This window comes from Oreochromis aureus, linkage group 7 (assembly GCF_013358895.1).
Source record: "Oreochromis aureus strain Israel breed Guangdong linkage group 7, ZZ_aureus, whole genome shotgun sequence".
NCBI classification, from domain to species: Eukaryota; Metazoa; Chordata; class Actinopteri; order Cichliformes; family Cichlidae; genus Oreochromis; species Oreochromis aureus.
In genome coordinates this window covers 51,177,914-51,200,514 of record NC_052948.1, presented here as the reverse complement: position 1 = coordinate 51,200,514, position 22,601 = coordinate 51,177,914, and the positions used below count along the sequence as shown (strand labels likewise).

At 41.0% G+C, this 22,601-nt stretch overlaps 1 protein-coding gene across 17 annotated transcripts in view; it reads left to right on the top strand.

Moving 5' to 3' along the window:
- The window catches only part of LOC116331862 (formin-binding protein 1), a 54,067-nt gene extending 36,269 nt beyond the window's left edge, over positions 1-17,798 (top strand). For 2 of the 17 annotated variants that reach the window (XM_039615842.1, XM_039615838.1), the window contains exons 9-17: positions 476-667; positions 2,315-2,503; positions 7,287-7,301; positions 7,612-7,647; positions 10,026-10,135; positions 10,217-10,349; positions 10,774-10,895; positions 11,009-11,178; positions 12,553-17,798. In XM_039615842.1, the coding sequence (XP_039471776.1) occupies positions 476-667; positions 2,315-2,503; positions 7,287-7,301; positions 7,612-7,647; positions 10,026-10,135; positions 10,217-10,349; positions 10,774-10,895; positions 11,009-11,178; positions 12,553-12,731 (1,146 nt within the window). In that variant the 3' untranslated portion in view covers positions 12,732-17,798. The remainder of the gene's footprint in view (positions 1-475; positions 668-2,314; positions 2,504-7,286; positions 7,302-7,611; positions 7,648-10,025; positions 10,136-10,216; positions 10,350-10,773; positions 10,896-11,008; positions 11,179-12,552) is intronic. The other 15 variants (XM_039615840.1, XM_039615845.1, XM_039615839.1 and 12 more) reach the window with 15 other exon arrangements.
- The last annotated feature ends 4,803 nt before the right edge of the window (positions 17,799-22,601 follow it).

Here is a 22,601-nt window from a genome sequence, read left to right as displayed (position 1 = left end):
ACAAGAGCAGATCTGTGACCCCCTGATCCTAACTCCAACCAGACCCTTTGCTATTATCAGTTCAGATAGGCTGGCGTGCACTGCAACTGACGAATGTGCTTCTTCCTGTGTCTGAGAAGCCTGGCTGTATCCCCGACCTCAGTGTTTGCTCATAACTCCTGGCTGACAGATTTAGGCCTTTTCCTCTTTCTTCTGTAGGCCACAAACTGAGTAATTCCAGCTTCTCTCCTTTCTTGACACACTCTTGAATTGTTATCAGAGAGAAAGTAATATAAACAACTGAGTCACCGGGCCACATTTGTGTTGCATATAATCACCAGACCTATGATGCTCGAGACATTCTCAAACAACAAAGACCCTCCCTTTAGTTATTGTTTGGTATATGAAAAGCTACTTTGAAAAAGTCGTTGACGCAATTAAAGAGGTTCCAGGATTAAGGGTTCTGCTAACTGCTGCAACTGCTGTCTCTCACTAGGACTCTAAGCAGGTGGTGGAGTCCTTCAAGTCCGGTTTCGAGCCCCCAGGAGATGTAGAGTTTGAGGACTATGGCCAGGCCATGAAGAGGACAGTATCTGAAACCAGCCTGTCCAACACCAAAGAGAGCAAAGAGAAGCCTGGTGGCAAGACCAAAGGCAAACTGTGGCCTTTCATTAAGAACAAGAACAAGGTAACACATGAATGAACACCTTACTCAAAAATCACTGCTACACCCGAACGTATCGCAAAACATCACTAGTTATGGTGCAGTTTCCTCGCTTGGAGCTCACTTTGTACTTTCGGGAGATTTATATGGGGTGGGATGAAGGGCCGGAGGGATATTACAGGTCCCATTATGTTTGTTCTTATGACTTTTTATTTAGTGGCTGTAGAAATATATGTGTTCAGTGTTTGTAGTGTGTGTTACAGTCTTGGCGCTGATTCTGTATTAAATTTATATATTTTTAATAGATTTTTTGACTTTTGTTCACTATGTAAACTTCAGAAATTTATTGCTAGTTCTCTGTTATTATTGCCATTTTTGTTGTTATTATTTGCCACCCGTTTCCTCCCCCTGGCAATCACCCTCACCGATTTTGGAGCCTCCCTTTCATAACACACACTAATATATTTCTACCTTTCACTCTATGGACGGACTCAAGTGGCAGATATTAACTTCCTCTTGGATCTGATGTAACAGTCTTCCCTCAGTACTTTTCCACTGACTGATCATCCTTGAGTAGCTTCCTTTAGCTTCCTGTGTCTAAACATCAAGACTGATCTCTGGCTGTCTTATGGGCTGGTGGCACTGTTGGTATTGAATTAAAACAGAGTGTGATTGAGCAATCGTGTGTGTGTGTGTGTGTGTGTGTGTGTGTGTGTGTGTGTGTGTGTGTGTGTGTGTGTGTGTGTGTGTGTGTGTGCGCGTGTGTGTGTGTGTGTGTGCACGTCTGCGTGGGTGAGGGAGAAAGCGAGTTTGTGCAATGCTACATGAGAAACCCTGGTGTGCAGGGTTTCTCATGTGCCCAAAATTAAGGCAAACTTGTAAAGGCAGAATTTGGGAGCACAGTGTACAGAGAGGTATTTACACTGTACATGCACACAAGGACACATGCATGCCAACAGAAACACAAAAACAATATTTGTTTACAGAATGAAAAAAAAAAGATTTCTTAATCGTGCGCCAGTGCATGTGCAGTGTGCATCATGTGGTATCCTAAAACTCATCACTGCTTCACTCTCTCTCCTTAACTGCTGGTTGATGAATTATGCAGTCAGATGTTTTAGAGCCGCAATAAGCAATTAGATTAGGCTGATGATGGCCTCAAATTCAGCAGCTGTTATCCTCGGGGATGTGGTGAATTACTCGTCTTAGCTGGCATGTTGACGAGGTTGGGAAAGTAAAAAAAAACAAAACTCAAACGGAGGTTTCTAAAATGGAAGCCAGCATGCGCTTTGACCAAAACTCGTTGCTGTTTGCTTTGTGCATCTGCTTGCTTTAACACGTTTGTGCGCTTTCTACTCACTCTGGTCATTTTGTTCTTTTTAATTCTTTAATTTTTTTATGTTTTACGTGTTGAACAGTTTATTTTTTCCCACAACATAACAACTGCTACTCTGGGTTTGACATCCCTTTGGTTGTCTTTTATGTTCCTTTGGGTTTTCTGTTGCGTGTGTTTATTTTTTAATATTTGTAGGAGGCTTATTTATTTTGTTTTGTGTTCCCTCCTCCTTTTCCTCCTTTGTCTTTTTTCGTTGGATTCTCGGCCCCTTCTTCTTCTTCTTCTTCCACGTTTTTCCTCTTCTTCTCCGTCACGGCTCCCTCTCTTATTGGTAGCTTATGTCCCTGTTAACGTCCCCCCACCAGCCCCCACCTGCCCCCCCAGCCTCATCCCCACCCTCACCCTCTGCTGTTCCCAACGACCCCCAGTCTCCCAAGCAGCACAAGGAGCCCCTCTCCCACCGCCTCAACGACTTCATGGCCTCCAAACCCAAAATGCACTGCCTCCGGAGCCTGAGGCGAGGGGTAAGTGTGTGTGTGTCCAAGCCAGCTTTGTGCCTGTGTTTGTGTGTCCGTACACCTGTACCTGAGCTCTGTGGCTGCTACACTGTATGAGTGAATAATCCAAAGACGTGCTGAGCTTTCTTGGATGGTCATGATGGCTACAGCATCATTTTTACTTCTGTTGCCAGTAACTGATTAAGTGTAAGCAACGCAACCTCCAACAAGTGTCCCACCTTCACTCATACAGTGCTCAGCTTTTGTGCTTCTCTAGCATGCTTCTGTAGAGCATTACCTATTGACTCCATGGTATGTGTCTTACTCACCAACAGTCTCTTCACCTTGTCCCTTCATTCTTCAGATTAACTGTGCTCACAATGACAGCCCCTCTCTACCACCTTCCCCTTCTGACAGAAACTAAGGAGCCTAAGCAGTGTTGGCAGTAGCATGAAGACTGCACTTGCTCCCTGTGCTCTTCTCTGCAGTCTATGCTGGAGGCAGATTGTTTTGGGTTTTGCATGTGCTAGGAACCAAGAAGAAAGTTAAACCTTAACGTATGAATCAAGCGATTGGTATGGTGGGAGAGTACGTTTAGACGACTTCCTGAAGGATGGTTTTATCAGCACCTCTCCAGTGCCCTTGTGTGTGTCATCACAATTTCTGTTCTAAAGTCCAGTGCGTGTTTTGTAGAGATACAGGCGACAGTTGCTGGGGAAGGTCACAGCATGCTTTCCTGTCCTTTCTTACTTCACTCTCCAGTTGTCCGTGACCTCAGGAATGGGCTGTAACTCCCAATGTTCCTTCCGGACTCCACAAATATGGTTTTTTTGTTTATGTTCATAATTTGAAATGGGAGCAGTTCAGAGTAAAAACATCGGTTTGAATTGGTGCGAACATGACGTCTGAAAAGGCAAAAGAACAATGTGGTGCAGTAGTGCAGTGTGAGTATCGAAGAGGAAATGATTAAAATGAGGCAGTGCAGAGGGAAGTGTGTATTTTTTTCGAGCAGGTCTATCAGGAAGTGCACGTTTCTAAAAGCGGATGTGTTGCAACAGCTCATGAGAAGAGTGATAAAAAGAGTTAAATCAGATGCATTGTTTTCAACTATGCACAGATTAAAGAGTGAAGTTTGACCTTATTCTAACATTTCATGGTATAAGAAAGGCTGAATAAAGGTTTAAAGGTTAAAAGCTTTATCAGACCAGAAAGCCTTGTGGAGATCTTTAAATTCATCAGTACTGCTTTCCATTCCTCACGAGGGTGCAGTGAATTGAGCTGTAGGTGTTTTATATCAAGTGGAAGTTTATTTTCTGTGTTTAGATGCTGGTTGATGTAGATTACTGTGTTAAAATATTGCTTTCTTTTTGGAATAAATCTAATAAAACATCAAAAATGTAGGTAACCATGGTAACAAGGACTTTATTACCATTTTGAGGTAAAAGGCTTATTTTCTCTTCCTTTTTCTTTTACTATGGTTTCAAACTAGGGTCATCATCATAAGTCTGTAGGAAGTCTTAATATATTGGACTAATGTATGTGGTAATGTTAAGATGTGGTTTTGTACGTGCCCGTGACCTCTCAGCGATGTTACTCACTGATTCAAAAAGTGGTATCGTGACAGAAGAGCAGTGCATGTGTAGAAGGCTTCGGAGAGCTAGAGTAGGGAGCTCACCATGTCATAAAGGGAAATGGTAATTTGCCTAAAGCCCTACATGATAAAAACATTTATCATTGCTTAATCCATCCATCATTTTTGTGTTGCGTATATGGATAGACAGCATTTAATTTGATTCAGAAAATATTTAACCTGAAAAGTAATATAATATACTAAATAATTACTTTCCCTTGGTTATTGTCTTGAAAAGACTCAAATGTAACTCCAGCATAATCCCTGTTTGAAATCTAGCAATAAAATCTATCACTTACAGTCACATTCTGTCATTGCAGCTGTAGGAAAACGAATAAAATACACAAGTGTTGCTGTGACACCTCCCACAAGGAGAGCACATTTGGGATTAGTGTAGTCGTGTCTGTGGAGGTGGGGTGTTGTGTCTCCGCACAATGGCAGGATGTCTACCCCTGCAGGAGAGCTTGTGTGCACTGCATATGAGATGTCTAATCCATCCCCAGTCACTGTATGTGTGCGTGCACGTGTGTTGCTTCTGAGAAAAAAGAGAACGCGTCTGTGTCTTGAGAGTCAAATTAAGGCAGTATACAGTATAAGAGCTCAAGCACATCAGTGTTGTTTCCTAAGTTCTTATTGACAAAGCTTTATTCTCTCTGATGACCACACAGCAACAATCTCCGCGCTCTCTCATTTATCACAAAGAGCTAATGAAGAGGACTCTGGGCAGACCCACGTATGCTTTTGAAGCAAGGCAATATGTTGTAAGTGTGCGTGCGTGCGTGTGCGTGCGTGCGTGCGTGTGTGTCTGTGTGTGTGTTGGGCTTCAGTGAGCACCACACCAGATGTGTGTGTGTGTGTGTGTGAGAGACAGCAGGTGTATATTTGGTGAAAAGCGTGTATAAACATTGAATAGTTGTGGATGTGTGTGATTAGTAAAAGCCATGTATAACACAGGCAGTAGCCTCATTAATAATTGTCTGAGGAAATTTTCACCATTAATGAGGCAAAACATGCTCACAAAGGAGGCTAGTGTCTGTGTTTGGCTCAGTATTGATCACATGGTTGTGACATGTGCAGAGTCGGAAGAATGATTTTAGAAAATGATGACTTCATCCCTCATCACATGTGCCAGCTTGGGGTCTGCTGTGTCTTGCAGCTGTTTCAGGGCTTCCCCACTGAGCATCTACAAGGGGTCAATTCACAAAGTGTCACAAGCACCTGAGGACGTGAGAGTTATAAGGACGCTATTTATGATACTGAGGAATTACCCCTCCTTACTTATTAAACCTCATGTGGCTGTATGACACGAGGTGCTGGTTACACTTTGGGTCTGGGTCCAGCTTACAGTACCCAGAATTGACCCCTCTAGGGCTTTCTTTGTGCTGGTGTGCCATAGTGCAGCAGTGTTATCTGTCTGTAATATAACTGTTGATCTGTGTCTGTCTCAAGAACAAATCTAAAACGCTCTTTACTGAAAGCTGCAGCTTTTAAGTGGTCCCATGATAAATCACACATAAACTTAGTAATAAAACAAACAGTTAGAGACATAAATGTACGATGGCTCAAGTCATGAACAGCAGTTATTGACTCAAGCTGCTAATTTATAGGAAACCCACTGTAAACAAAACCGAAACAATCGACAGCAGAAAAGAAGTTATGCTGCTCGTAGATCAGGTAACGCTGAGAAATCCCGACAGCCAGGCTGATGAGTGCAAACAGTTTTGTTCAAAGGAAAACAAGTCCTCAATGCTTTATTCCTGCTGTTTGAACACCTGATGAATGCAAAAGTCAAAGGTAGCTTAAAAGGCTAATTTTCACATTTTTTTCTGGCCTGTTGTTAGAAAGGGAGCATAAAATTGGAATATAATGTGTCGTACAGAAGCAGACCAGCTTAGACTTTTTAGCTAATTATTCTATAAACATTTTAATTTCACAAAAACATCAAACATAGCTTTTATTTAGATTGTGAGAAAGAATATGAAAGGATCTTTTGGACCAGCTTTACTTGATTCTTTCACTTCAGTTTTTATCAACTTTCAGTGAAAAGTTTCTCTTTTTCATTTCCGGATACAAAGTCCATATATGACCCACCGCTGACAGAAGCAAAGGCCCGTGTTTTTGCCTGCACTTCTACAAAAGCAGTCTTTATACATGTGAAGGTGTGTGTGTGTGTGTGTGTGTGTGTGTGTGTGTGTGTGTGTGTGTGTGTGTGTGTGTGTATGTGTGTGTGTGGGTGGGTGGGTGGCGGGAGATCACATAGCAATGACCATAAAAGGCCATTCACAGGTGGATGACTTGATTAGTGGATTTAAGTGAGTAGAGCTCCTCGGTGCACCAGCCTGTGACCTTTTAACAGGATTACAAGTCATCTGCTCTGGCTCTACCAACCAGTTGTTGTTAACCTGCTCTGCACTCTGTTCTTTGTACTCAGAACCATATCCTCTCAAAAGTCCCGCAGCAAATTCTGTCGCTGTTTTAAGTTTTGGCTTCCACTGAGCCACTTGAGTTTGCAAAATTTAGAGAACCCGTTTATTTCTAAGCTGTTCTTCACGAGTGTGAATAGTTGGTTTCTGAAAGCATCTCTCCAGCTTGTCTGTGTACAGTATCTGCCTCCATGTCAACATATGGACCTGCTAATGTGGTAACATGCTTTTGGCGCCCTCTGCTGTGCCCTGTGTGTCATTGTGTTGGCAGCAGAGCGGGATCAAGAAGTAAAGGGTACATTGTCCTCTGTCGTCGTTGTCACTCTCCCTCTACTTCTTAATTTGCATCTGTCTTCCCTTAATTTTTCTCAGTGACTTCATGCTTTTGCAGTAGGTTGGCCTGTTAGCCAACTTTTTTTTCCATTTCTCATGAATTCATCATGTTAGAAATGTTAAACTTCACCACATTAAAAAAAGAGCGGGGTCTTAGTAGCTAAAATCGTTTCTGATAGAGCTTTTTTTTAACTACACAGCTAGTATATAAATCAGATTCTTGAAGTTTTAACTACTTTACCCTCTTTTCCTTATATGGTGAAGTCTGGCAGAGTAAAACATTATTATAAAAATCACGGAAACTATTTTTGTTGAAAGGAAAATAAAACAAATGGCCGTAATATTCTCCTGATGTTGACTTTTATCTGTTGTCTGTTTCTCTCTCCTGCTCTTCACCATTTTTCTCTCTTCTCCCCCCATGAAGCTTTCTCTCAAGCTGGTAAGCATGACCGTATAACTGCACGACCGTAGCGGCATGACCATAGCACGCATGTCACGTCGTCCCAGTAACACAGTCTTAATAACGTTCTGTACGCTGATATGTTTTTGGTGTGCTCTTTTTTTTTTTCTCATTTTATTTGTTTTGGATCTAATTTAATTATTAATTAAGTTTTGCTGTAACACAACAATGGACCTGAGACTCATGTCGCTGTCTCATTTTTGTGTTATGTTTGTTTGTTTGTTTTTATGTTGTGATTGTGTTCCCGTTTTGTCTCTCCCAAAATGTGTCTGTGGTCTCTGTGATGCAGATCACACTCAATTCCCACGTCCGGAATCTCATTGAGGTGATCAGATTTACTCTGTGTTTTATTTGTCTGTCTGTTAGTCTGTCTCGTAGTCCTTCTTGTCTCAGCTGATTGTATGTCCCTGTAACATATACTAACTGCTGATCCGTAGAAAGTGAGCTCCTGTCCTTACACTGCATGCCACTTCGGTTCCATTTATTGATTTATTGTTATTTTTTTGTGTGTGGTTTGTAAAGCTAACACTAGCGAGGATTTCCTCAAAACATAAGGATTAGTGAAATTGTTGAATACGTTTGGGAATGCTTTTCATATTTTGAAACATTCACTTTATGGTGTGTTAAGGGATAATAGTGATACACACTGGAAGCACTGGGAAACAGCTGTCCTGGCTTTATCCAGAAAAACCTAAAAGTTCTCTAATAGTACTCCATCTGCTTTACCTGTTTAAATATGTAAAAAAACCAAAAACCAAAATGGACTCAGTAGGGCTTGGCAATGAGACGAGAAACTCGTATCTGTTTTTAGGCTAACTGTTATATCCCAGTTGAGGTAATGGCCTGCCTGCTTTGCCTGTGACTCGCCTTTAGTATCAAAGCAGATCAGAGAAAATCTCTTTGTATTTCCGGCAAACAAAACTAAAAAGCTTTAAGTGGATAATTAAGCAAAATTCATTTTCAAAAATCCACATGAGTCGTGTCTCTCCATGTTGCTTTGTAAGTTAGGTCCAGATGCACAGGGGGAGTGTTGATGGGATGGTGCACAGCTTCAAAGAAGAAATAGTTGATGTAACATAACATCAGAGTATTGCCCTTCATGCAAGGCAGAAAGGAGGAGATCTTCACCTCTGGACAGTGCTAGGCTAACCGTTTCCCCACCCTTCCAGCTTTTATGTTAAGCATATTTTTACAGACATGAGTTTCTTTTCTGAAAAGAAAGCCAACAAGTGCATTTTCACAAATTTTAAACAGTTTTAAACTTTTTTTAAATTTTGACATTTTACAGCATACGCTTGGTTTGTTTTTGTACGTCAGTGCCTGAGTCAAATAAGACTGATCAGTTTGAACCTTTTCTAACAGTCCATCAACTTTATTGACTACAACATCAAGTTACTAAATGCCTGCATATAGTTTTAGTTTGTTTATTGATTAAATTTAATCACGTAGAATAAATTTAAATTTAGATCGTAGTGCCTCACTAGTCTGAGGATACGTGGATACGTAAACACTAATAAGTCATTTCTGTACTGTAACGTTTCACTGATACGAGAGCATGACATGGCTGCATGATGACTGACAGATCTTTGTTGTGTTGCATGCCTTTAAGTGTTGCATGCTGATACGGGGAGAAGGGGTAAGGTTGCCGTGGTAACTATCTGGCTCATGTGATGTGAATCCTGACCTCCAGGCTGTAGATCCAGCAGTTATTTCCTGTGGTGCCACTGTGACCCATCTCAATGAGATCCAATCACAGGCCTTGACCTCTTCAGTCCACACAGTTCATAGATTTTCTGCCGATATGTCACTATTTTCTTCCTTTTTTTCCAGCTAATCATAAACTCACTGAACCACAATGCTGCCCCAAATAGAGTAACAATATAAAACAAAGGCCTCATTGTATCTTATTGTGAAATCCTATCATTAAAACCTGTGGATAGTCAATTCTTTTTAAACAACAACAGTAGCACAGTATATATAGGGTCAAGAAATTGAAACCATGTCATGTATTAAGTAAGCTGTACTGCAATACCAGCATTTCTGAGTTATTCCAAGACCAAGCAGCTAGTTAATTACCTTATCCTTATTGATCAACTTATTTATTAGTTTTGATGCTTTGTTTACAGATGTTAACAGAAAGACTGAGAGGCAGCGGAGCAGCATGACTCATTCTATTCAGTGTTACAGTCTCAGCAGGAAACATGACTCCTGTCAAGCCAACCTCTCGCAGCTCATATAACCTTCATTTTAAGAAAGAGCTGTTCCTGTCAGAGAACAGATCCATTAGCTAGCTCACCCTGAAACACTATATGAGCAATGAAAGGATGTGGCCAATACTTTATTACATTTCCGTTGCATTTACAGAGCTCTCTGAATTAGATGTGGTGACTGAATAGGTGAAAGGCCTCAAGTCTACACAGAGCCAAACATCCTAAATGTCACAGAGTGTGTTAGAGAGCGGCTGCAGTATCTCCTTCAGTGATTCAGTTAGAGCCTAACAGGAGCTCCATTTATTTGCCCTGATACCCATTTATCCCTGAGTCTTGTTTCTCAGGGTTAAAAAAACCAAAAAAAACCCAGAGAGAGATACTGCACCTATCTAAAACTGATTCCTGCTAAGGCACAAAGAGGTAACGGATTATTGAAGTTGGTTATTTTCTTTCAGTTTTTAAAAAAAGTTTCCATGGTGTGATTTTTTTTCAGGGTTCTGTACCGGAGGACTTCAGTCACCTGCCGCCAGAGCAGAGGAGGAAGAAGTTGCAGGGCAAGATCGATGAGCTGAGTAAAGACATACAAAAAGAAATGGACCAGAGGTATTCAGAGGGGTTTTTAATCTAGCGTTATAAATCTTTCCATTCTGTTCTGAAGTCTCAAAGACTGATTTGCTCTTCCAGAGATGCTCTGACCAAGATGAAAGACGTGTATATAAAGAACCCTCAGATGGGAGACCCGGCCAGTGTCGACCCCCGGCTAACAGAAATAGGTCAAAACATTGAGAAGCTCCAGTCTGAAGTACAGAAATTTGAAGTAAGTTCAGTGTCTGTCTGAGCCCCTATTCCTTTTTGAGTGTTAATGTTGGCAAGGCCGTGTTGTTTGGTTTATCTGAAACAGTAAATAATGAGGAGCTCAGACACACATCTCCAGCTGGGGTAATTCCAAAGAAGACTGTCGCTCATCCATATTAGGAGAAGATGCGAGGCAGCTGCAGGGATTGGCTGCATGTTCCATGTTCTCTGTGCAGAGAGAGAAGTCCCAGAACAATGGCCTGGTTTAACCGTGTAAATAAATGGGGGAATGCAAGGATGAGGTGTTCGTTCTGTGCTAGGTCCTTGCCGAATGTAAAGGCCGTCCGAATCACAGATAAAAAGAATTCCTCAAGTTGTCATTCGTCCAAGTTGTCATGTAATAAAAATGAAAAGCTAGAGCCAAATAATGATTGCGTGTGTTTCAGGGCTGGTTAGCAGAGGTGGAGGAGAGAATGCCGTCTAAGAGTGATTCACAGCGGAAAAGCGGACTCTATGAGACCCAGAATAGCACAACAGTGAGCAACAACTGTGCACAGGACAGAGAGAGGTATGGTATACTTGGACAAACAGCAGCCACAGAACCCAGAGTTTGTAACACACATGACTTTTTGGGAAGAAATCTATGTGTGTTTTCACAGTATATTTACTGTGTGTGTGTTGGCCCCTGAGCAGCCCGGATGGCAGCTACACAGAGGAGCAGAATTCAGAGGTTCAGGTCAAAGCCCAACCCATCCCCACCCCAACCACCACAACGGAGTTCGATGACGAGTTTGATGATGAGGAGGTCCTGCCTACCATCGGCACCTGCAAAGCCTTGTATCCCTTCGAAGGTAACTGCACTGGTTTAAAATAAAAACAGTCAATGTAAGTATGAAGCCTGCTTGTTGGCTGGTGGCTGCTGCTGAGGTCCTGTTATTTCTGGAAATAAGCTGAACATGAGTCTGATGAAAAACGGGTGGAGGAGTTTGTTTCCTCTGAATGAGGAGGAGGAGTAGGGATGTGACCTTTGTGTGCAAGTGTGGAGGAGTATGAATAAAAATATGCTCATTTCTCAGCTGCACTATTTCAAAATCAAATTTGGAAAATTATTCAAAGCTGCTAAACATAAAGCTCAGTGCATATAAAGAGGCGGTAAAGGTCTATCTGGTGTATTCTATTGACATATGCATACTTTAGCTGTAGCGACTGCTGGGTTAACGGTGAAATTGTGGTTCATTGTATAGGTTAAACTAGTTTTTCAGTTGTGTAAGACCTTTGATGAGTCATAATCATGAATATTAGAATAGCAGTAATAAAGTAATTCTGTAATATTGCAGTCATTCTGGAGTTTTTGTTTTCAGCAAGGCGACATAACCAAATGCTACCCACCCTACTGGCAACAAGAAATGAGAGAAAAGTCCCAGGAATAACCCCAGTCCCTACTGTAGTGGATTACAGTCACGTAAATGAATTACAGCTACACATATTTCCAGAGAGCTCACCGCCCTGTATCCCTTGTGTTTTGGCATAAAATCTTCATCCTCAAACATTTGTCCAAAAGGAAAAAAGAAGTGTACACTCAAAAAAGCAATTTGATTACAGATAAGGTTTCCAGGTAATTGTGTTACGCAAGTGCAGCGTAAAAGATTAAACTTACTGGAATCTGGTCTATTGAAATCTACTTGACCAAAGCACAACATTTAACAAAGCTGCAAAGTTCAACCACACAACGGCATCACAAAAAACAAATAAACAGTAACACGATAACATTGATCTTGGAGTTGTATTCCCTTAATTATCTGGTTAAGGTTTTTTGTAGGGCCTCAAACATCTTGGTTCCCCAATCCCAGCCCCCCAGCTCCAAAACTGAATAAGAGGGGCTTCCACTGAGTAACACTTTCCTAACTAATGTATCCATAAATGTTTACTTTTCAGAAATAGATGAAATTTAGAATTTCTGTTAAAATGGATAGATCACCTGAAGCACTACTAATTGTTAAAACTACCTGTGCTTATTCATATATGTTGACTCAGTACATGTTAAAGTGCCAGTGCAGTTTCTACAAGTAGTCTCTGACTATATTCCTGCTGTACAGCATCTGGTTTTGCTTCCTCTTTTGTGGATCTCTGATTTTCAAAGTGCGCTACTAATCAACATGGTTCCTGTTAATGCACAAAGCCAGCGTTCTTATCTTCTGTTGGTTTGCGGCTGTTCTCTCCTGCAGGTCATAACGAGGGCACCATCTCCGTGGCTGAGGGCGAGCTGTTGTACGTCATAGAAGAAGACAAAGGAGATGGCTGGACACGCGTGCGGAGGAACGAGGATGAGGAGGGATACGTGCCCACATCCTACGTTGAAGTGTTTTTGGAAACGAATGCCAAAGGTGCTATGACATACATTTAACTCAGCAAGTTCTTGCTATGACAGTTTTTGTTACTCTGTATTCCATTCACGTGCTGAACGAGTGGGGCAAGTTACAGAGATTATAGATGCTAGCTCAGACACACACACACAGACACTTCACGTCGCTCCACAAAGAAGGAGCAATCGGATTTGTCCATTGTGCCTCATAACAGTCTGAAAAGTTGTTTCTGGTAGCGTGAGCTGTGCCAATCAGATATCATGTCTAAGAAGTGTTTGAAGTGAAGCCTGTTGTTATCTCATCTCTTATTCACAGCAGTGCCACCTAGTGATCATTGAAAATAAAACATGGCACACTGAAAGCTCATGATGGCGCAAATCAGCACCTAACAGTGATCACCTGTACATTTGAGACATTCAGTATTTGATTTTCTTTTAGGTTTTAAAATGTTGAATAACAATATTCCACTCAAATAAAAACACTGTTAATCGAGACTTTGAGCCAGAACTGTGGCCAAAGCTGAATCTGTGTGGTGATAAATCAGCTGAGTGAATGTAAGCACCATGTGAAGAGGCAGTGACCATCAACTCAAAGTTACAGTTTTAGAAGTTATTGTGTTTTGGTCACTTGACGTACCTAAAAAGAAAGAATGCTTAATGTGCAATCAAGCAAATGTAATTTAAATCAGCTGTACAGTATGAAGACATATCAAGAGATATTTTTGTAGGTTAAACTAGATTAAAAATCATGCTGCTGCCTCTCAAGTGTCGCATGCTCTAGATAAATTACAGTGTTGTTACAACAAGAACAAGTTATTTTCCCCTGTAAGGGGCCATTTTTTTAAAATATTGTCCAGTTTAATAAAATTAATAGCCGCCTTATAATGTTTCCTTTTTCTAAATTCACCTTTTGATAATGACAGTGTTGGGCTGTTCTGGTCCTTTTTTGCAGGCCAGTGGTAAAAGACTAAAGGACTGAGAATTAGCTGAAGTAAACTATATATGGTGAGGCTGAGCTGGGATATGGAGCTGGTCATGACTCTAAAGCTTTGTGGTTTGTTTGCATCGGTCTCTGAAGTGTTTACTCTAAGAGCATGGTGTGTGTAGCCTCTGGGTCATTTCACTGCTCTGTTACTCTTTTCCAAGATCAGCACTCTCTCAAAAATCATACCAGAGCCTTTGTTTAACTCTCACTCTTTTAAAGACACAACTCACCTCAAAATTGAATTTACACATTTTCCCTCTGGCCTCTAGTGCTATTTTCTTACTGTGCAACTACATCCACTAACTGTAAAAAGCATGCAGCTAGCTAACATTAGCAGAGGGGGGCACCATTGATGTTTACATGCTGTCACTCTGCTATGAACAAGAGACTGTTGTCAGTCTTTTCTGCCCAGTGAGACAGTTTAGGTAGAAAGAAAACAGGTTTTACATAAATCTGCTCGCACCAAAACAGTCTAGATCAGGGATGACAAAAGCATTTCACACTGTGGGCCACAAATAGCCGCCTACCAGTTCTACTCCCCTTTCTGTCAGTGTTAAAAAGTAAAATTACACATTTAAACTTTGAGATATCTTAATATAATTTTTTAAAATAAGGTGCAATTTCAACAGGACATCTCATTTTTTTGTACATGATAAAGAAAAACTGCTGTAGTAAATGACAGAATGACTCTTTGGGCTTAAATGGTAAGAAACAAATTACAGAAAAAAATTTAGCTGTAGCACATTGACTACCCTGTAATTAATAGCATTTTTCTTTAGTTCATTCACAGAAAATGTCCTTTTTTCCCTTACTTTGTACACATTGTAAAAAAAACCCCTTCCTGTCATTTCATTTTTATTCTATAACCTAATTACTTTAGTGTAGTGTGAATAGTTATAGGCTGGTTTTTATCATTAAAGATAAAGCTGGAAAACTTATAAAAATATCATCTTTCATGTTTTCCAAAGCTGTCCAGTGGACCTGATTAGGAGTCGTTGCTAGGCCGATTCTGGACCCGGGGTCTTATGTTTGACAACACAGATCTAAAAATAGTACTACAGGCCAGATTTCGTATGATTTGGGGAGTTGAAGGGTCCCTTGTATCAGTTTTGAAGATTTGTTAAAGCCATAGCATGGCCGTGTCTGCGAGGTGTAACTCTACATCAGGTTTTACACAGAGTAATTGTGAAATTTGGTGTGTGCTGTGGCGTTTGTGGGAGTTTTATCGTAACAGGATTACAGCATGTTGTGACAGTACAGCCACTGCATTCTAACATGCATTCAAGCCCAGTGGTTTTTAGTTAAACAGATGCATGTTTGGGTTAATTCAGGTCGTACAACACACGTCTTTCTTGGAGATACAGTAGTAGAACCAATTTAATATAGTCTCATATTTAATGCAATGACCTCCTCTCCATATCTGAATATATGGGTTGGTCTTCACTTCTTTTTAAAGCTAACTCTTCTTTTTGTTATTTTTTGTTGTTTGTATTTTCCTTTTTGAATTACAGATTCCTAAAAGTGTGAGGCTGGCTGAGGAATGGCAGGGCAAGCAGCCTCGGAGAAACCACCACGTTCCTCACATGCTCACAGAGTCAGAGAGAAAGATGACCTGAGTCTAAAAGAAAGAGAGAGAGACGGCCGATTAGAACGCATCTGAATTTTCCAAACAAACAAACAAAAAGAAAAAGTTTAGATAGAACGCATCGAAAATTTAGTGCTCATAACTTCTCCATTTTTAACCCCCATTCAGCAGTCACAGCCGCAGTACACAAACGGCTTTATGTTGTTGTCAGCAACGCTTTGCTTCTTAATGTAACTAACTGCTCGCACCATGTGCGGTCATGACTGAGGCTGCTGGCTTCCCTGGCTCTGCCACTTCTCTTTTTTCCTTCCCTTTGCCCTGTGACACACAAACACACACACATACATGAAGGAGGGTGTGGTCAGAGACAGGACGGAGACCGACAGGAGCGGACGGACAAAAGAACCAGGTGGATGAAACGCTCATTCGCTCACTGACTCGAGACAGAATCATCCCAGGTTCATCTGACGCCGCAAGATGCTCATATTCACGCCTTCCACTTAAATCAGCTCTATATTTGCAGGTTTCACTTAACTGGACTGAGAAGAACTGAAGGTGCTAATCATCTGTCTTTGTGTCCTGTGCTTCTCATGTACGTTCGTTTGATCTCAGTGGTTGTTGGTCTTTTGTGTCACAGTGTCCACTTTCCTCCTCACCAAGATCACTTCCACATATCCAGGACCAGCTGAAGGGGCAGAACTCTAGATGATGGTGTCATCCACCATCCATCTCATCCAGCCATTTCTTGTTCTGTCACTGGTGCCTGTTCCTCTCTCTGACCACACCCCACCCCCTTCCTCACCTCCACAGCCCTTCCCCCCTCCCTCAGGCTATGGCGGCTCAGGCTAGCTCCCTTGGCTGCTTTAAGCCTTTTTTTCTTGTTTTTTTTTGTTTTTCTTTTGCAACAGCTCGGGGGGCGGGGGTCCCTCAGCGTTGTGGTGTGCTGCATGCTTGCCCTGTCTTCCTCCTCGCCCCTGTGCTGGCGGGTTGGAGGAGGCGGTGGGGGTGTTAAGCCTGCTTACGCCCCTTCCCTCCAGCCTTTTAAATTCAGTTAACCCTCATTGCCTAGTCATACTGTTCGAATTAACCTGAATGCTACTGTTTGGGTTTGGTGCCTGTGGGTCTTTTTTTTTTTTAAATTACGTACATGTTTTTTCAGTCATTGGTTCAGAAAGCATGTTTCCCTGTTTTTAACAGAGAGTAAGTGATCTCAAATTTGTGTAGTTTAATCACAAAAAAGGATGATAGGGACCCGAACTGTCATTTTGTTTCGTTTTTTTTCTTTTCTTTTTTCCTGAATGATCTCATGCATAGATAGATCATGGTTGTTTTGTTTTTTTGTAAGTACAGTACGTATGAAAAGTGTTAGTTTGCTATGTTTTGATCAGAGTGTCTAATGCAAGTTGTTAGTTTAAAGTTAATCACCTTGTGGAAGTGGCTCCACTTGGTCCAAGCAGCACCCAAAAACGAAACCTATGAAGATATGAGTTACACCCGATGTTTGTAACAAGCTCCACCTACTGTCTACTGTATATGAAAATATACTGTGATCGTTTTCCTGTGAGTTTTTGACTGAAATGTGACAACACGCCGATCACCACCCGTTTTGAGCCTTAACCAGGTTTCACTGAGAGGAGGAACGATGCTGACGTTAGCTGTGGTATGGTGAGGAGATGTAGATGTGATTATCTCGAGGGGGCAAATTTCTAATCATGAAACTGTCAGGGTAGAGAAATGATGTCCACTGATTCCCCCTGCTCAATGGCACATAATGCACGTGATTTTTAACATTTTTGTTTTATATATGACGAGTGAAGATTCTCTCTTTTTCTTCCTTTTTTTCTCTTCTTTTTTTAAAGCTGGAATGATATGTTGTTGCTTATTCTACCTGAATGGGACTAAAATCCCTTAACTGCAAACATGAGTAACCGTTACATTGTTTTTATGTTTTGGATGAAGCCATCGTACATTTGTCTAATGCAGAATTTTATGAACACTCCCCGTGTGGAGGAATGACGGACGTACTGATCATTTGGACTGCCGATGTAAGGAATGATCAAATCCCTGCTGAATCAAATACCACGTTTGCTTTCGCCCCTCTCATCGCTTCACACATCACGGTGATCAAACAGTGTCTGGCAAATGATATGATTAAATCCGATGAGGCAGCAGTAGCTTTAGAGCAGGCTTTTTCCTGCCACTGCTCTGACACGAGACCACCACAAACGTTTTCTGTCGATGCCCCAGAATAACCCGCGTGTACAGTGGAAATGACGTGATGGAATTAGAGAAAATATATATGAGTATATAAATAAAGTCTAAAAAGGAAAACATCTATTTTAACTATGGAGAGTCTTACCATTACTTTATCTGCTTTGCAAAGTAAGACTTCTTTTCCTTTGTAAGGTCTACCAGATGGTGTGTTTTTGCACTTTTTCGTTTGTGTTCCATTCGGTAGGCCATGCTTGTGTTTTGGAGCACTGAATACTTTGTATTGTGTTTACTGTGCCAATTAAATATGCCTGGAGAGTAAATGGTGTATTGTCTGCTTGTTTTTCTTCTCTCGATGAGCCACAAAAATCAATCACCACTAACTGCATCAGCAACTTCAACCATAAAACACTATGTGAATGGAGACAGATAAAGTGTGATGGCAGGGCTTTACAATTTAATTACTCTTAACACAGACCACTTGTAGCACACTTTGTTTTATAACTAAAGATTGTTTTTGTCATTTTTATACTCGTGTTTTAATCATTTAGCCCATTAAAATTATGCAAGTATAAAAAATGACAAAAGCATTACGAGTTCTCAGGGCGCAGAGTGACTTGTTCATATTTCTTCTTTGTTGGAACAACAGTCCAAATGTGAAACCAGTTAACTGACTTTTTCTTACTCTGCTTTTCACCATACAAATGTGGATAATTTATTATATTATTACTGAGTCATTTTAATGAATACATCAACCATTTCTATGATTAAAGGCACAACATTTGGATTTAGTCATCTACTATCAGAAAAGGCAACACACTACCTTTTACAAGTCTCTTTTACAGCAGCGGTGTACCCAGACCTACTCATACCCCCAGAGGTCTGTCGGCTTTAAACCCTTTCATCACCCCCCTCTCATGTTCACATGTGTTCAACAAACACTGAACTCATTTTTCAGTCTGGTCTCTGGACTGCTTTCAGTTTACCATTTACCACAGTTAGACATTGCTGGTTAGCAAGCTGCCATTTATTTGTGACTTTAATTGCACTCAAACAGTTCTTTACTTGTGCTTACTGATGCTCATCCACACTTCACACCAAGCTAATATTTCAAGACAGCTATAGCCATGTCATTCACATCTTTAGTAAAATATTCCATATTTTTATTCATAATTTCAACAATTTTTGCTGCTTATTGTTTAGCTTCGCAAGCAATTTTAATACTCGCACAGATTTGCTTACCTGTACTGGTAGCAGCAGTTTTTACACCTCATACATTGCTTTAACATTCAGCCTTTGGCCCTATATCTGACCCCAGTGTGCAGTGGTCCACTGGGCTACGTGTACCCCGGTTTGGAATCTGTGCGCTAATATGTACAACTGCAACATAGCCTGAGCACACTTGCATTGTTAAGCCCCCCGCCCCCATGCCACACTGTACTGTGGTTACACAAAGCTTTGTATATCAAAAACTTTCCTTTTTAGCTCCAGATGCAGTTCCCCATCTCGTCCAGCAGAGGGTAGTCGTGCTCCATTCTCAGCTATGGTAATGTCACTTAAATGGTTGGGAGTGTTACACTTTTTATTGCCTTATTTTTCAGTAACAGTGCTGGGAAAAAAAGGAAGTATTTTTCAGGGACGAAGCTAAAAAATAAAACGCAGATGGTTCTTGAATTATGTTTAGTGCTCACTGGACAGACGTCAGTTTGGATCATGTTGTGTTTACTTAACTCTCTCTCTCTGTCTCGTAGCATTTTATGTCCAGTATACTTTTTTTAAAAGGTGTTCTTACTAACTGTACTGTTATTGGATTGCATCTGGCAGTCAGACACTGGCAGTAGTCACATATATTGATTCTGGACCACTAAGCTGCAGCCTGATAAATCCCAGCTGCCCCACAGTATGCAGGTGCATGCTGTGTAGCAGATGCAGCACTCACTTCCTCCACCACACTTCACCACACTTTCAAAAAGCCTCATTGGCTTTTGCTCCCTAGAACTCCCCAGTAGCTTGAAAGGGCTAAAGAAAATTAATTGCTTCAGTGGATCCTACAGGGCAAGGAAGTTTGTGTTGCCAACACGATTCAGAGCTTCTTCCACTTTGCTTTTTTTTAATTGGTTTATTCAGGAGTGAGTTTATATCACATGCAGGAGTTGCCCTGCAATAGCAAAATTTTCATCTGTAGTCACGTGCAGGAAGGAAGGCATGTTGCAGCCATGTGTGTCATCCTCAAAGTGCAACATCACACAGTACATGTGAAACAGATGACAAGAAAACAGATGAAAATTGAATTACAAGACATAACTGTAACCAGCTAAGCTCACATAATTCATTCAAAAATAGCTAGCTTTTGAATGATTACATTAAAGGTGAAAATAAGTAGATGGCAGCAAAGCGTTACATGTTCATTTCTTAAATTGGCCTGGTTGGCAGGTTTACTTCATTTGCTTTCTGTGAAGATGATCATGCCATTAAAATAGGGCCACTGCTTTTAGCTTTAAGGATTGATGATTAAAGCTGCCTCAGACTAATCTTCCATCTGTCTTTGAGCCCAAATAAGTCAGGGAACAATCTTTACAGATTTATGGGCTAGTATCACTCACTCGCTGATGGATGTCACACCTTTGTAAGAAGTCATGTACGTTTTATTGTAGCCAACAACAAGTGAAAATGGTTTGCTGTTAGCCACACACAAACTGATATGTTGCTTTTCATTTGATGACTCTGGGTATCCATTTACCATTTATACCATATGTGTTTACTCTGGTTCTAAAGAGGCATTTTTATTGTTCTGTTATTCACGTTACACATTCTTTCTAGCTGCCACTAGGGGGCGATACCCATGGTACAAAAATACTTGATGATGAGTTTATCGGGTCTTCACTTACTTATTGAATAAAACAATAAGTCAATTTTATGAATTTTGGCCATTTTCAGTGTCGAAAAGAAGGATTATTCAGGCTATGTTCACTTGTGATTGACCAAGGATGATAGATAATGAGCATGTGGCATTTTGAGATTTAGACTGTCTATGCTGTGCTCTCCTATTATACTCCATGACTTTGTTCATACAGTACAACTGTTAGTTGCTTCAGTGTTTCAACAGCCTCTAATAAGAAACACAGCAGTGCAGCAGGATGAAAGTAAGGCAGGGGAAGACTCTCTGTTCTGCACAATCAACTGACTATTCAGTCCTAAAAATTCAACTGAATGTGGATGCTAATGCTATGGCTCTAGGGTGAGTCAGACCACTACTTTGTTCCAGGCTTTACAACACTGTACAAATATAAACGGGGCACAGAAGCTGAGAATAATACTTACTTTTACTGTAATGGCACAAAGAAGTTGGCATTTGCTTTCTTTAGTTAGTAATTGCCATGAAATCTGCTAGAGGTCATATCCAAGTTAATACGCATTGTAACAAGTTGGAGCATTAACTAAGAGTATCCCTGTCAACTTTCAGATCTATTTTTATGTGCAAAAGATAATGCCTGCTGAACATCAGCATGTTATCTGTCTTTCTTTTATCTTTGTGGACTTGTTAGCATGCTGACATTAGCATTTAGCACAAAGCATAGCATGCTTACAGCAGCTAGTTTTTATTTTCTGAAAGGTGTAGATTTAGATTTAGTATAATCTTACATCTAAATGACCCTGTTATTCTTTACTCAGACTTCCTCTGTAATTTTACTTATGTAGCCAGAGGCATGAACTCAAGTAAAACCATATATTTGATGATTTTAGAGCGATCACCACATAACCCCTCCAGAAAAAGCTTGTCTCATGACTTGGACTTTGGCATGGTGACTTCAAAGATTCAAAATCCTTGAAAATCCCAAACTGGCCAACTCTTCATACGTCACAAATTTAAAAAGGGTCTCGACTTGAACACTCTATGCTACTGTTTCACTGTCAGACTTTGTCCAGCGAATCAATAAACCCGGTGTATAAATTCAGCAGCTTGTTTGGAGGTTTGTAAGAGACTTTTGGCCACTTACCACAGTCTGCTTTACCTGCTGCTTTCGCTCTGTTCCATTACTGCTATGTTCCTGTCTGGCCTGGAGTGAGGGCAGGCCGCCTGATGGGGAAAACACACCTCTGGAGATCAGCCCAGTCTGTCCCATCATTAACAGCCGGTGGGGGCTGGCGTCCGTCTGTGAAATGAATCAAGGCTGTCACCTCATAAGCTACCTTTGCAGCTTGTTTCATTCATTTATTCATGTATTTTTTACTTCAAATTTGGCATTGTAGTTCAAAAGGTCCTTTCATTTTAGTGCTGTTTGAGCATTTTTCATGTGTTAAGTCACCACAAGCTCCTTCAACTTCCTGAACAATTATGATTGCTACATATGATCAAAAAAAATATTTAATGTTACTACATGTTCTTCACGTCCTTTAAGCGATGGCAGCCAAAAGGCCCTGCGGGCCTCGTGGACCTCTTTCTCCTGTCCTTCTAATGACGCTGAGCGTTAATACAGCGCAGGTCCACACAATGAGGGAGGCTGTTCACAGGTTTTGCAATAGCAATGTCAAATTAATCCTGACACGAGTAAACAGCTTTCATTTGTGAACAGCGCTCAGCTGCTGGCCTGCCGCTGCTCCGTCTTCTTCACTGGGACCATCTTCAACTTTGGCAAATTTCTCAAAGCCAAAATATGCTGAATCCTTCCCAAAGGTATGACAAATGTGGGAAAGGAAGACACAAACCACCAGTCAACAAAAGAAGCTTGGCCACCTCAGACCGCTTGGCGGATATCAAGCTTTGCAGACACAAAGGCCATTAATAAGGCCATTAATAGCCGGTGCCTCAAAATTTAAAAACAAACAAAATGACGTCAGCAGTGGCATTTCTCAAAATTAAAGCACAGATGTTTCTCCAGTGTAACAAAGAGAAAGCTAGTTCCTCCATCTGGAATAGCTATGCTGACAGCAGACCGGGTCCTGAGCTGAGCTAATACTTGGAGTGTGGCGCTTGGTTTCTGTATTTTTAATATCTTGCACATTACAGCCAGGACTGTCAAGTCAGCATTGTACAATACAACCTCTTGCCACTGCCGTTTGGCAATAAGCGCTCAACATGGCTTACAAACATCTAACTACGGAGCAAAGATCTCTGATTTATGCGTGTCTG